We start from the raw sequence: 14615 nt of genomic DNA on the forward strand, positions 1-14615 counted from the left end.
GGGTCAGGGTGCACTGATGCTCTGAAATCAGACTGTGGGAACGTGCCTTCATTAGCAAATGACATTAATACACTTGTGACCTTCTGAGAGAGGCTATCACTATAGCCAGTACCTTGGTGAAGGCTCACAGTTTGGCAATGCTGTGCGAAACAGTTGGAACTCAATTTTGCCAAATATGCTTCAACAGCAGTCACACTCTCTAGTGACAAATGAGTCAAGAAAAAATTACTATGGGAGGGTACAAAGCCAAAGAGCATAGTGATCTGCATGTGGGTATCCAGGCCCACAAAAAGGTTTTACCCAGGCTGTCAGTAGATGTTCCAATAGATGGCTACAAGATTTCAGTTCAAATGTTAGATTTGAGCTCTGCAAGCAGTAAGGCGATTCAAGTGCCCCCAATGTTTTAAGCACAACACTCTGAAGGAACACACTTCCTCAAGAGGATACAGAATATCTCCTACTGGAAGGTATAAGAAACGCTGGACTTCTAGAGGCCCAAGAAAACCCTAGGAAGTGTAAGATAAGAATGGATGAGGTTGTGTCTGAATCGCCTTCCCCTGTGTGCCTAAAATTCAGATTGGCATTTCAACCACATCTCATTTGGTTTTTACATAAAGATGAACTCAACTTGAAACAGTTTGGTGAATGAAGCTGGAAGTTCCAGTAAACCATAATCGGCTTGGAAGATGAAGAAACCAGGATCCGGGAACAACCCTGCTGACTTTCCAAGGGAATCCGGGAGTAGGACTGTTCCTTTGGCTTGTTCTCCTGATGTTTTGTGTTTGTTTCTTGTGGGAGGACTGGTTAGTAGATCTCTCCTTGTCAGAAAACTTACCTGACGGAGGATGGCAGGGTTGTCTGGGAGTCTCCTTCCGGGCCAGAGTCAAGACCATCTTGGATTCCCACTCAGCGAATGTGGTGGAGATAGGCATCAGTTCAGACCCTTGGAACCACATGTGTATTTTGTGGAAACTGGAAACAGACATCTGCTTTCAGCAACAATGACAGGATATGAACCCAGAGATTTTAGGAAGTGACATCTGACCTAGGCTTTTGAACAAGTGTTCCGATCTTTGGAGAATTTGGCAAAAACCGAGGATGAGCCTTTGATTAATGTCAGTAAAGTGCAGAAAAACAGAAACAGATGCTACCATATACTGGCCTGCTTCATAAATTTCTGAGACACTGTAGTCATGAATGGGTTGTTTGAAGCCAGCTGGTGGTGTTGCAGAACTACTGTTGGAGAAAAGGCTTCTGGGTCCAATCTGGAACTTGGGTACATTCATAAGGTGGGGAATCTGCAAAATGAAGTATCCATCAGATGCCCAACCTTCAGCGTAACAAAAGCCTAATGCGCACACCAAATGAATATTGATGTGCCTACCGAACAAAAAGCTAAATAGTTTGAGTGGCCCAGTCAGAGCCTTCACTTTAATCAAATTGAAAATATGTGGCCTTAAATTTCACATCAATTGCACCATTTAAGAAACTTGTCAAACCTTAAACAGTTTTGTAAATAAAAAGGACTAAATATTATCAAAAGCATGAATGCAACATTTGTAGAGATCCATCCTAATAAGCTCTCAGCTGTAAGTGTTATCAAGCGTGCATTTATTGAGTATTAATTCATGAAGGAGGGGATTAATGGGTTGGAGGATTATCCGGCTGCCATGTTGTCAGGTTTTACTTTTAATAATATGTTTCTCACAGTCAAAATGTTTTACTCCTCGTGTAAACATGGAACATGTTGTGTAGATAAGTGGCAATAAATTCTCTTGAATGCATGGAGGTATTGAGAACAAAAGTTTTGAAAAACAAATCAGTGGATTGTAGACTTTCTAAAGGACTTGTATTTGGTTTACTGTTACATCTAGTAAAAAACAAAAAAGATAAGACACACAATTTCACAAACAAAGAACAGACCTGCCATCTTCTTAGTTCAACAAATACAAACGGAAAAATAGCTCAATTCCCAAAGAACACGTACCAAGTTTAAAGTTTTATGTTTGTGCAAAGGGGTACATTTTGCTTCCTGTACTGGTAGTTCTTAGTAAACTGCTGCAGGTAGTTGTACAATAATTTGCTTACCGAAGGGCTTCGGCGTAAAACAGATACTCTTTCAACTGATCAGCATAATGCTCTTCTTCTTCCAAGATATCATCAATCGATGCTGCATACCTATAATACAAATAAATATTTCACGCATGAAAGTTCTATTTACAAGTCGATTTACAAGTCGACGTCTAACAAGTTTAAAAAAACATGAATACTGCTTGTATATCAGAAAGTAATATTACAACCCTACAGCAAAAATGTATACTGCTGTACATAAATTCAAAATATGACTTCCATGGAATAAGTGAATTAGGTAGAGCATATGCAGTCGCCAGGGCAGGTCCATCACACTGTAAGTTACAACAACTTAAGTCTAATCTGAACACCAATTTAATACTAACAATGTTTTCCTATGATTAACGTAGTGTCAAGCAGAATGCCTACCCAAGCCATTAGGTAAAATATTTCAATTTCTCTATTTTCCACATCAATTAAGGTCTTTTCCATGGATTTAGCAAAGTAAGCTAAACAGTGCAAGTCAGCTAAGAGCAGCAGGGATCATGGCAGACAAATATACGCTGTTTAACTTGTAGGAGGTTTCCAATGTCACATTTAAAACGCATGAATTAACCTTAAGGCAATACATTTAAGTGCTTGAGCAAGGCTTTATAAAAAGCAACACAACCAAAACAAATTACTTCGTTTTTTTTTTTAAACACAGATTGTTTGGTAGAGATGAAAGCGTCGTCATGAGAAGAAAAGGAGAAAACAACTGCTCAAGTGAATCCTACTGACTTTCTTCTGTACTTTTCAACAACTAGTGTTCAAATACAAACCACACAGAAGCCAGCAAGCAGTCAATCTGTTGTCAAAATCTGTGAAAAAAAAGCCTGCCAAACCTGCATTTAAAATATATACATACATTTCAAGAAGCTTTACTTCATGGCAGGTATGGTTTTGAAGTATTTTCAAAAAGGGTCACATAAAATTATATCTCACTGTAAATATTTATAATATGCTAATATATTAGCGCTTTGAAGAAAGGCAACGAATCACCATTCAATCAGACTGAAATTTGAAGATAAGTCTAACAAGAGGTTTTTTTCTTAATTAAAAACAATTGCCACTGGGATTATTTAAAGCCATGAAATCACTCACTCGAATATTTGAGCAATCTAAACCAGTGGTTCCCAACCTATGGTCCGAGGACCCCTGGGGGTCCGCAAAGCCTCCTCAGGAGGTCTGTGACTACTTAGAAAATTAAATAATATTAACAGATTAGGTCCCCAGCTTTTGGTAATGAGTCAGTGGGTGGGTACCCTGTTTCGAATAATGATTCAGTGGGGGTCCCTGGGTTCAAGTAATGACAAAGTGGGGGTCCACAGAAGTCAAAAGGTTGGGAACCACTGATCTAAACAGCCTGAAGGGGATTTTGAAAGTTACAGTTTACAAATTAAAATCTCCCCAGCTATCATGAATGGCTGACTTCCTAAATGTGTGAATCAATTACTGGTTGCCAATGTAAATGTGAACAATATTTGATACTGAATCTGTTGTGTAGCCATTTTAGTTATAGCTTCAGACACGCTATTTTGGTGAACTAGGCCTGCCGCTGTGCACTTTAACCTAGATATAATTTATTCAGCGTTGTTTATTGTTTTAACAATAGCCACATTTGCGGTCGTTTTATTTCTCTCTATCTAGCTGCTCTTTGCCTAGGTCAGCACTGAGTTCTTAAACAAGACATTTCTTTCACTCTGTACTTTTCTCAAGGCTGCAGTAAGATAGGTTGCCGGTAAATGTGGTAACGCTTTGTCTCTAGTGTTCATAGAAACATACACACTCTTACGTAGGGATCCTCTGTTGGAACATCAACTGTTTTATCATAAAAACACTTCTCTGTCCTATACACGGCAGAGGGAGATTCCAGCCACTTGACTACAACTGTATGCTGACTGCTGAACGCTTAGCTACAGCTGCTTATGTAGACTACAGGCCTCTTGCTCAGGTATGAGGGATGATATCTTCCCAGGGGAACCTGACGGGCCGAACTTGAGCTTGCTGTGATCTAACATAGCCTATGTAGGAATTATTTTAATGATTCTAGTGACAATATGGTAGCATTATTTTTATGCTTTACTCTCGTCACAATTTTAATCCTGTCATGCTTTATCGTCCTAGTTTTTGCAGTACATGCTTTATCATCTAAGATGTCATTGCTTAATTAAAACCTTATTGAAACATATACTGCCTCCAATTGTCCTTGTATATGTAAGAGTAATGTAACTGAGAGAAACAGAGGCGAACTGAGTGACCACAATTTCCCTGAGGAGTCAATTGTGTCATGCGCTCGGGTGCTCAATCATCCCTGCTAATGTGTGGAGATGATTCACTGCTAGTTAGCCAGAGCAAAACCTGGATTAGGCCGACAGGTGTCACCTACAATGGGTTCAGACTCAGTCCCCCACAACGCAAGTGATTCTTACCCCAAATCCAGTAGTCTCAATAGAATAATGAGAGCCTATGCGACAAATCAACAGAGAGTCAAAATACGTCCAAATTAAATTTGATTTAACTGAACTCAATCAGGAAGTAAGGTTTTTCGAAACCAACTTTACTGGATCAAAGAGTGCTTAACTGAAGGGCAGCAAAGATTCTGATGAAGTGGCAGCTGGGTTCAGTCTTTCAGCCAAGATGTTCACCCTAGATAGCACAGCAGATTGTGTGGGTCTGATATGGACGTGTACATTATAAGTGCGAAAAAGTTTAAAGCCCGATTTCCAAGGGAGCAATGTCCCTACACACTGCCCTTTTTAAACACAGTGAGAAGAAAATATCACAAATCCCTGGATCTGCACCAAATAGCACAGATAAAAAGGAACTAACATTCAGTGCACTGCGGTGAGTGCGATATGGTTCCAGGGACCATACTGTTGCTTCTGGCACTGAAATGGAGCCAGTGCCCCCTACTGGCAATGGAAAATGAGAGGAAAAGTTCTCGCTTCCAGTCTGGTGCCTGGAGATATTCAACAGGTGAAAAAGCCATCAGAACCCTACTTAAAAAGGAAGGAAGTGGTACCTTGCTTTGTGACTAGACATAACATAGAAATGTGGTTTATTTCTTTTTAGTTATAATTAGTTATGCATGAGCTAACAGAGAAACACAGGGTACCATTTTATTGGGAAGTTAACACATTCAGGGGAGAGACACAGACGTTAGCCTAGATGAGACACCACAAGCAACACTCACACATGAATGGAATTTTGTTTAGGACGTTTGGGCCCAGAATCTAAAAAGTTCTTTAAGAGCCTAAGGCATGTACATTTTTTCCCAAAACACTCTTGGCCTTATTGATTAATCTACCTTACATGTTGCTGGGAAATCCTATGGAAATATTCCATTTGTGCCTACCAGTAAGTCCACAGATTTAAAGGTTTGCGCTTCGGCACAGATGCTGCCCATGCCAATCTTCTATATTTTCTGTGAAAAGTCTAATCCATCCTTAAGCAAGTTTGAGGATGATCCCCTCAAATTCTCTGGGAGGCGTGACAATGCAAGGCTTGCTATTTCCGAAAAAGCTTAGAGTTATCTATTAATGAGGCATGGAGCATTCTATGCCATTATTGCTATACAGGAAGAAGAGAACATTGTTTTCGCCAGCAAGTCAAGACACTTGGATTCCCTGTCGAGAAGTACAGAAGCCAGTGCCAACAGACTTTACGGAGTGGGGTGTAATGAAACAAAGGTAGGATTCCCCATAAGAACTGACCTCTGTTTTTCACTCTGTAGACTTCTGGAATAAAATGAGGCATCTGTCAGTTCGGGTAGAATCCATTAAAGCTTAAATGATGGGAAGAATGCAACTGGCTTCCTGCTTCTCCACCAATGTCGCGGTGAAGAGATTTCACCCACGATGCTATAAGTGCAAAGCTGCTTCTCAAGACATGGATGTCTTCTGGATTCCAGGAGCGTAGCAGGAATGCTCTTTTGAGACGTTTTCATCCAAGACTGAAATCCACATCTGGAGGGGTAAGAGACTGCTCACTCTTTTGGTAGCCCCAAAAGAGACACCTATTCTAAAAGCCAGGGGCAAGAAGGTTCTCTGCCTCACTCACCACGCTGGTCATAGCTGGGAAGGGATCTTAGATGATCATGGATTCAGAACCGCCACCAAAGACGCCATGGAACCTGCAAGAGGCTGTGTGGCTTTAGTTCAATATCAACACCTTATTAAAAAAAGGTTGCCAAATATTTGCTCTTTTTACTCTTAAAAATAATACGTGTTTCTGGTGCAGGTGAAAACTGAAAACAAAATCTAAGGCACCACACTGCTGGGCACCATGCCTACGATCGCAGTTGGAGATTAGAAAGCACTGATATCTTCAATGCGGGTAAGGGGCACCACCAACACAGTTGGAATCAGAGGGAAACAACAGGGGAGTTGATTGAATCTGAAGCCAAGGATGTGAGTCTTAGCAGCTCCAAATGGCACCCAACAGTGTCCCTATCTCTGGCTAACTGAAAATTACCAGCATGGCCTGGAAAACAGCCATGAACTTGTTAAGCAGAAACTTGGAGTGGGGAGGAGGACTGGGGAGCACTCTACAGGATGCTATTGCTACATGTTAGAGAACAGCTATGGGAAAATCTAGGCTTTTTTGGGAATACTTCGATGCTTTGCTCTATGCTCATAGTGGGACGGGGAAGGCTGCTTTCTTGGCAAAAACATTTCTTCTTGCATAGGGAACAGCTTTGGGAGGAGTGCCTCGATTCACAGTTTGACCAACATCTTTATAAAATGCAGTCCAAACTCGCAGCAGCATTCAGAGACATTAAGTGAGCATAGCTCATATATGTCTGCATTAAATCCTTATGCAGGTACTACACACAAAGCATAAAGACCTATCAAATTCTGACGATTTGGGGGTAGGGGCAGTGTGACATGACCCTGAAAAATTCCTATCGGAAATCTCAAATTGAGAAAAACGAACAGTGAAGTCTGCTGCAGCCAGTCTGTGCATATCTGTAACATGGAAAATGGAACTGACATCATGTTTAAAAAAAAACTGACTTCAGCAGCACTTTCACACACCTGCTACATTACTTTCTCGAGTAGCTTGAGGATTCAATGGCTGACACCATATACAGGAAATTGATGTATAAAGTCTAAGGCATGGGAAAAATATTCATACTGTATAGTGAATTTCCGGGAGGGAGCATCTATGCGTATTATACCACTGCATTCAGAAATGACACGTGGGATTGTTAGAAAATAAATATAAGTATTGTTACACGGTTCTGTTTTGGAAAGGGAGAGATAGTACGACATATGCAGGGTAACACTTCAGAATATGCATGATACTCAGAACAAACGTGTGCATCTGTGAATGATTAAGTGTGAGATTGTATGTATTGTGCATAAACCTGGGCAGGTCTCGCAGAGTTTTATTCTGTGAAATTCCATGAAGTTACATAAAAATGCCACAGAGGTCTGCGAGCCAGTGGAATGAGGGAACTCTGCACTGCTTGTGCTGATTTTTAGTGCCAGGAGCTTGTTCAGAGAACAGCATCAATCAAAACGCCAGAGGGCACTGCTTCTTTCTGCTGCTTGAGTATATTTTCTACTCGAGCAGCAGCTTCCACAATGTGACCTGTCGTGACCGCCCGCGTTGGGACATCTCGCCAGGACTCATTTTAGCGCCTGAAAATAGCACATGAGGACGCAAATGCTTGCTTGCCAACTTAGCGTTGGCGAGTCAAATACAAGAAAAAACTTCACCACCTGGCAGTTGGCAGAGTTTTGCCGAAACTCCGCGCTTCCAGCAAAGAACGCAAAACTAAACAAACTCCGCAAAGAGAGCGATTTTTTCCCCACCCTTAGTTGCAAAGCACATTAGATTTATATTCTTTCGTCTTCTGCTGAGAAGAAAACCTGGAAAGCTTTCTATCATTTGTAGTCATTAGCTTCACGTTCTCTGAAAGCACGCAACTTTATGAAAATCACAGTGAATGCTATAATTTACATTTTATTGCACCAAGATTCAGATCGAGTTTGCTGCACAAAAACACTTCCGGTCTCCAATCTTCTCGCCTTACAGCACTCTGGTTACTATCAAAGCACGGGGAGTTAGTACTTACACATCCATGTGATGGCCAGCGCTCTGCAGTCCGTCTCCCATCTCTTTTTCTATGGCACTCCATTCGCTAATAGGAAACAAGACGGGAAAGCAACAGAAAAAGAAGTTAGTGTTACGTTGGGGGTGACATTATATTTCAAATTACCTCTGGCTGATATGTTGCGCTTCACTAAGCTTCCCTACTTCTTCTCGGCAGCAACTTAAATGATTTTTGTGCATTGCTAAATAACGCAAACCCAAAAAAAGCATTTTACTCCTGGCCCGCCTCCTCAAGCAATATGTGTTTTTATGTTGGAAAACTCATTTGCAGTATTACATGTGTTTGCCTGTATCGATGTTACTTAAAGAGATGGCATATTATGGACTAGCAAAGTAATCCCTGAAAATTTTCGGTAGCATAGTAGGAACATAATGCAATATTAAAAATAAAATACATAGAGGTTAACGTTCAATCATGCCATTCATTACTGGTGACCTTTACCAACCTTCTCTGGATCTGGCTTTGTGGCATTTCATATGACTATAACCTTGCTGGCATGCAAAGAACTCCAATCTAACGGGTTTGCGTGCGGGCACACCTAAGAGTGCACACAGTCATGGGCACAAACACATGTTCACACACGCACACCTCCTCACACCCACTCACACATATACATACTCACAGCTTCCAAACCCTCCTGCCTCCATTACCCTCCTCCCCGCCTTCTATAGAACAAATAACAAAACAAAGTTTGTGTCAAATCACTCCGTAAACCCATGCAAACGTTTTATTACATAAACGTAATCTCACTTAATTTCAACCACAGGTTTTGTGTATTTATTTTTGGACTGCGCTATTTCGTGCATTTGTCTCCCGAGTTAGACTGGTGAGCTTAGACAATGTCTTGTGAGACCTGTAAAACTGAGGACAGCTGCAGCCACATATCTTAATCTTGAACGAGTCTCCTGGGAGCATCTTGTGTAACATTTGTGAAAATTACGAACACCATTCGAGGGGAATACCCTGAAATTTCGCCCTCCTTTACTAATGAGTACCCCTTATGCTCTTTTCAAAATCCTACCTTTTCAATTACTAAAACATTTTAAAAACATGATGATATATGCGATATGCGAATCCACAAGCCACTATGTCTGATTTGTCACGTCTTCCCCTTAGCCTGCTCATCAGCTAGAGTATTGTGCAGGTAAGTAAGACAGGGCTCCGCAAACCCGTAGGCTGAATCCAAAATGCCTATGTGTTTGGATATCATTAAGAGAAGTAAATGGCTTGAATCCTGGGCTCTCAAATAATCTTTGCAATGACAGGCGGTTACGCGGTGCGTTCTTTCAACCCCCAATAAAAGCTGCTACTAGTAGGCGTTTGCCTCAGGCTCTCTTGCTGACCATGGCATGTGAATACCATTAATCAGAACATCTATTGATAACAAAGAGCTGCTTTCACAGGAAAGAAAATAGATTAAAAAAACACCTTTATCAGTTTCAGGTTAACCAACTGTAAAGCATTAAAAACAGTAACCACAGTATTCAGTGAGCAGACAAGGAAACAATGCCATACAGAAATGTGAGAGGCGCCATTCCCCATCAGGCTTGCATATGATATCTGTACATCAGGGCAGACTGGACACAGCGTCTCATCCGTTCCAGCGACCCTGCAAAGCAGTGGTCTAATCATCAGATTCAGTACTGTCATTGCTTAGCAAGACTGTGTCTGGGGCCTGTTAAAAATGGGGTCTCTAGTTGGCAGTGGTTTGCACCCTGTCCAAATAGGTACCCTCACTCTAGTCAGGGTAAAGGAGTCACACAGCTAAGATAACCCCTGCTCATCCCTTTGGTAGCTTGGCTCAAGCAGTAAGGCTTATCTCAGAGGCAATGTGTAATGTATGCGCGCGCACACACACACACACACACACACACACACACACACACACACACACACACACACACACACACACACACACACACACACACACACACACACACACACACACACACACACACACACACACACACACACACACACACACACACACACACACACACACACACACCAGCTCAGAAAAATAGCAAATATTTATCTGAGTAAAACGAGACCCATCTGACAAACATAAACAAGTAAAGATACACTTTTTCAAAGACTAAATCTTAGCACAGTGCTTAGATACACAACTAAGAGTAAAAAAAAAAAACTCTACTCCTATTGCCTGTGCAAGAAATAACTGAAATCTTACGTTGGAATCATAAACGTCTGAATGTTGAGACCCTCCTAGGTCACGCATATAGGCCCGTTGGGAATTGCCTGGATACTGGCCGCTTCCCGCTCTTCTATCAAGACAATTTAACTGAAGAGCGCCAGGGTCAGTATGACCTACCCCGTCGTCCAAGCTCCCCGGTTATTTTTTTTTTACATTGGCAACAGGAGTGGTTTTATTTATTTTGTTACTCTCTTTGTGAGGATTAGGCACAACAAACAGGTCCTGAAGAATCTCTATCTGATCTGTGTGTCTGTATTAGGCGAGATACATGTTGACCATGACTAGCAGTTCTGTAGTGTAGCGAATACCCACACGCAGTTCCATAATACTGAAATCTCTAATTAGAGTGGTGGACATACATTTAGTTGTTGGTAGGGAACCAGGTAATTGTTTTCTGTACTTGCCCCTTTTTTTGTTTTTAACCTTGGCACGGGTGCTAGGTTGTATTAAAGACAGTTTTCTTGGACACCTGTAGCCAATTTTTGTGGTTTTCCCAGCCCCTCTCACATCCACCCACTACTGGCATTCTTTCTTAAAAAGAACTCCAGCAAAGAGCCCTATAGTAGGGTCCATCAGGCATTGCAGTGCCGGCCTGACAAGGAGCATGGCCCAATGATGAAGCATGTCCCCCAATGGTGAGTGAGAGCTACTGTTCCTGTAATGCTAATGCATGAGGTAACGGAAAATACCCCCTACCCTAAATGGTGGAATGGAGTTCTTTCTTTTGGACCAGTGCATCTTATTTCAGTTATAAGCAAGAAAATGCCCACTTTCTAAAAGTGACACTTACAAACTTACAATTAAAAAACAACTTCACCAAAATATGTATTTTTAAACTGTGAGTTCAGAGACCCCAAACATCACATCTCTATATGCTACCAATGGGAAACTGCACTTAAAATATATTTCAAGGCAATCCCCATGTTACTCTAGGAGCGAGATAGGTCTTGCAATAGTGAAAAACAAAATTAGCAGTATTTCATCATCAGGATATGTTTAACACTCCAGTACATGTCCTACCTTTTAAATACACTGCAACCTGCCCAAGGGACTGACTTGGGGTAACTTACAGGTAATAAAAGGGAGGGGTCGGGCCTGGCAAGAAAGTGCACTTGCCAGGTCGACATGGCAGTTTGAAAATGCACACGCAAACACTGTAGTGGCAGGCCTGAGACATGTTTGCAGTGTTATCCATGTGGGTAGCATAATGAGCGCTGCAGGCCCACTAGTAGCACTATATTTACAGGCCCCAAGTACACCTGGTACTCTACAGTAGGGACTTACTAGTAAATCAAATATGCCATTCATGGATAACCAATCACGAATACCTTCCAGACAGAGAGCATATGCACGTTAGCACTGGTTGGCAGTGGTAAAGTGCCCAGAGTCCTAAAGCCAACAAAATCAGGTAAAAAAAAAAAATAGGAAGAAGAAGGCAACAAATTATAGGGATAACCCTGTAAAAAGGGCCAGGTCCAACAGGGCAGTAAACCAATCTCCCAGGTTCCTCCATGTGAGTATCTCTTACCTTATCATCCCTCCTGCTCAGCTTCATGTGAACCTACTCTGCTAGCATCCATTCCTCTACATCTCTGAGCCACAGTGCTATCTCTGGGGCTCGCTGACCCACCCATGTAACGGCCACTCTGTGTCTGGCCAGGGCCAGTGTGAGCTGTAAGAATTTGTATGCCCTCTTGTAGGCCTGCTAACTTTCTCCAACAAATGTAACTATGGAGTGAAGGCAGCCTGCAGCGAAGTGCTGTGTGTGTTTGTCCACTACCCACACCCAGAAATCCTACACTCTATGACAACCCCGGCCAGATGAAGGAAATCAGCCGCATGGGAACTGCAGCAGGGGCACCGGTCTGACAGGGGTTGTGGTACCTGAAGTAACATAAGGGGCCTCATGTAGGTATGTTGTAAAAAGTTGTAGTGAACTAACTTAAACTAAGCATTGCTTGAAACAGTCTTTATTGAGGCGAAGACGCAGGTCCAGTCAACCACCTCCATTGGGGCCCCCTGGTCCGTCTCTTAAGGTGTCAGACTAACAACGTGCTGCAGACAGTGTCTGCAACCAATGCTTTGGATATCAAGGATACCAAGTGCTGTGCCGACCCACAGAGTAGCAGGGTCCCCAGAATGCTAGAGGCCTCCTGCGCCGTGGTGGTCCAGGTCTGCCTGGCTAGCTCAGCCGGCATAATGCAAGAAGTGACCTTGTCCCAATGCAAACTCCCACCTGCGCATCTTCAAACGTGATTAAATGAACAGTAGGGTACAGGTCCTCCGCAGCTTGCAGCCCCTATCGCTTCATGCCTGAAATAACATATCTTCAGCCATTTGCCTTATCGGTGCCAGTATCCATATTGTCAGTTCCTGATGAAAAGGGGCTGGCAGAAGAACAACTGCTATTAGCTTCTGCCATATGTGAGCGGTCTGCCTCACCTCAAATGGTTTGTCACCTGGGGCACCAGGGCCCTCTATCAATATTGATGGAAGCTGCCCAGCATCAACCGCCCCTGCCAAACACTTCTACCAACTGTCTCCACCCGCCAACCATTGCATGGTGTGCTGCATTTGCGCAGCATAGTATTAGAATTCAAGTCAAAACACTTCCAGTCCACCCTCCTCATATCGTCTGGAGAAGGTGGCGAAGGCCACCCTGCTCCACTTTCCAGCCCAGATAAGGGAACAAATTGAGTTTAGCTGCCTGAATACTCTAGTGGCAGCGAACATGGGAAATTCTAATTGACATACAAGTAAGTCGGCAGGAGCACCATCTTAGAAATCGCTATCCTTCCCATTAAGAACAGTGGTAGTGTATACCAAGAAAGGAAATTGTTACATATCTTTGCAAATGCTGAGCTCCTCAGATTCACACCTGTTAAATTAGGAACACACAAATAGGCAGAAATAAGTTGTGAAGCGGATACATCTAAGTAAATGCCAGTCAGGAGTCAAACAGGATATATGAAACAGCCAAAGCAAATTAGGCATCGCTTCTAGAAATGGTACTCTTTTGGATCGGTTCACAAAACATAAGTTGAATAGCTTGCAAGGCTTCTCAGAAAATGTAACGGTTGTATATTTTTCCCAACCCCAGACTTTGCCTCAGTTTTCATATTATATGCGTGAAAGGCTTTTGGAAAAAAAGTGGACCGTGAATTTAATGAATGAGGATGACTCATCCACAAAAGAAATACGCCATAACAGTGGTATGTAATACATTCTCAGCATCCCTGAGCAAGTCAATGCAAACACTCCACTTCTTTTAACATTCCCACTTTGAAGTTCACCCTGGATTCAAAACGAGAATTCTATAATTTGTTTATGCTAATCAGATCTGACTACTGAAATTAAGAGACGTTTATACTTCAAGGCCTTCAGGGTGATGGGTGCACTAACGTTTCCTCATCTCGCGCGTGTATAAGTGGGTCACCCTCTAGGTAGAAACTCACTACTTTCTACTGCTACTTAGTTGCAGTGCTCAGAATACACAAACCAACCCATGAAGTATGCTTCTTCTTGACAAACACCACCACACTGTGTAACAGTAACCACATCTATTGCACCACTGTGGCACTACAATTTAAAGGGCAACTGTAGAAATGCAATATTCCCAAGTATTTTATTTACAGTTTTCTACAGCCCCAACTAGACCCAAAAGGGTTGCCAGCGCTTTTCAGTAGGACCCACTTACAAGCATCAGAACACAAAACCCATCAATTGCATTCTACACAGAACAATCACATTCAGTTACAATTCAGACTGAAGAGAGCAAGATTTAGGTTGTAAGTTGTAGTGAATTTTCGTCAGTAATCGAGGTAGCTCGTAGGAAAGTACTGGACAATAACTCCATTTGATGGACAGTTTTTTTTTTTTTTTTTAAGACATTGGGAAAACGAGAACCACACACACGCAACTGTGATATGTAAGAACATGAACAGTCTAGTCCCATAAGTTAGTCAACAGTAAAGATGGCCACCACTTGCGCGGGCCTGCTGTAGTTCTAAGGTTTTTATGGGGTCAGTTTTCAGTCCTAATACTGTTCAGATCAAGGCTTTAAGCATCCGCGTTATGTGGACTTTCAACTAGATCAATAGCTCCGTTAGGGAGTCTTGTATTCTCAAATAAGAGTTACATTTTAGGTATAGGACGAGACCTACCTAAAAC

At 42.1% G+C, this 14615-nt stretch overlaps 1 protein-coding gene across 2 annotated transcripts in view; it reads right to left on the reverse strand.

Annotated features, from left to right (window-relative positions):
- The window catches only part of SNX4 (sorting nexin 4), a 454378-nt gene that overhangs the window by 173001 nt on the left and 266762 nt on the right, over positions 1–14615 (reverse strand). For both annotated transcript variants that reach the window (XM_069224290.1, XM_069224289.1), the window contains 2 exons: positions 8195–8260; positions 2089–2178 (listed from right to left, as the gene is read on the reverse strand). In XM_069224290.1, the coding sequence (XP_069080391.1) occupies positions 2089–2178; positions 8195–8260 (156 nt within the window). The remainder of the gene's footprint in view (positions 1–2088; positions 2179–8194; positions 8261–14615) is intronic.

This window comes from Pleurodeles waltl, chromosome 3_1 (assembly GCF_031143425.1).
Source record: "Pleurodeles waltl isolate 20211129_DDA chromosome 3_1, aPleWal1.hap1.20221129, whole genome shotgun sequence".
NCBI lineage: Eukaryota > Metazoa > Chordata > Amphibia > Caudata > Salamandridae > Pleurodeles > Pleurodeles waltl.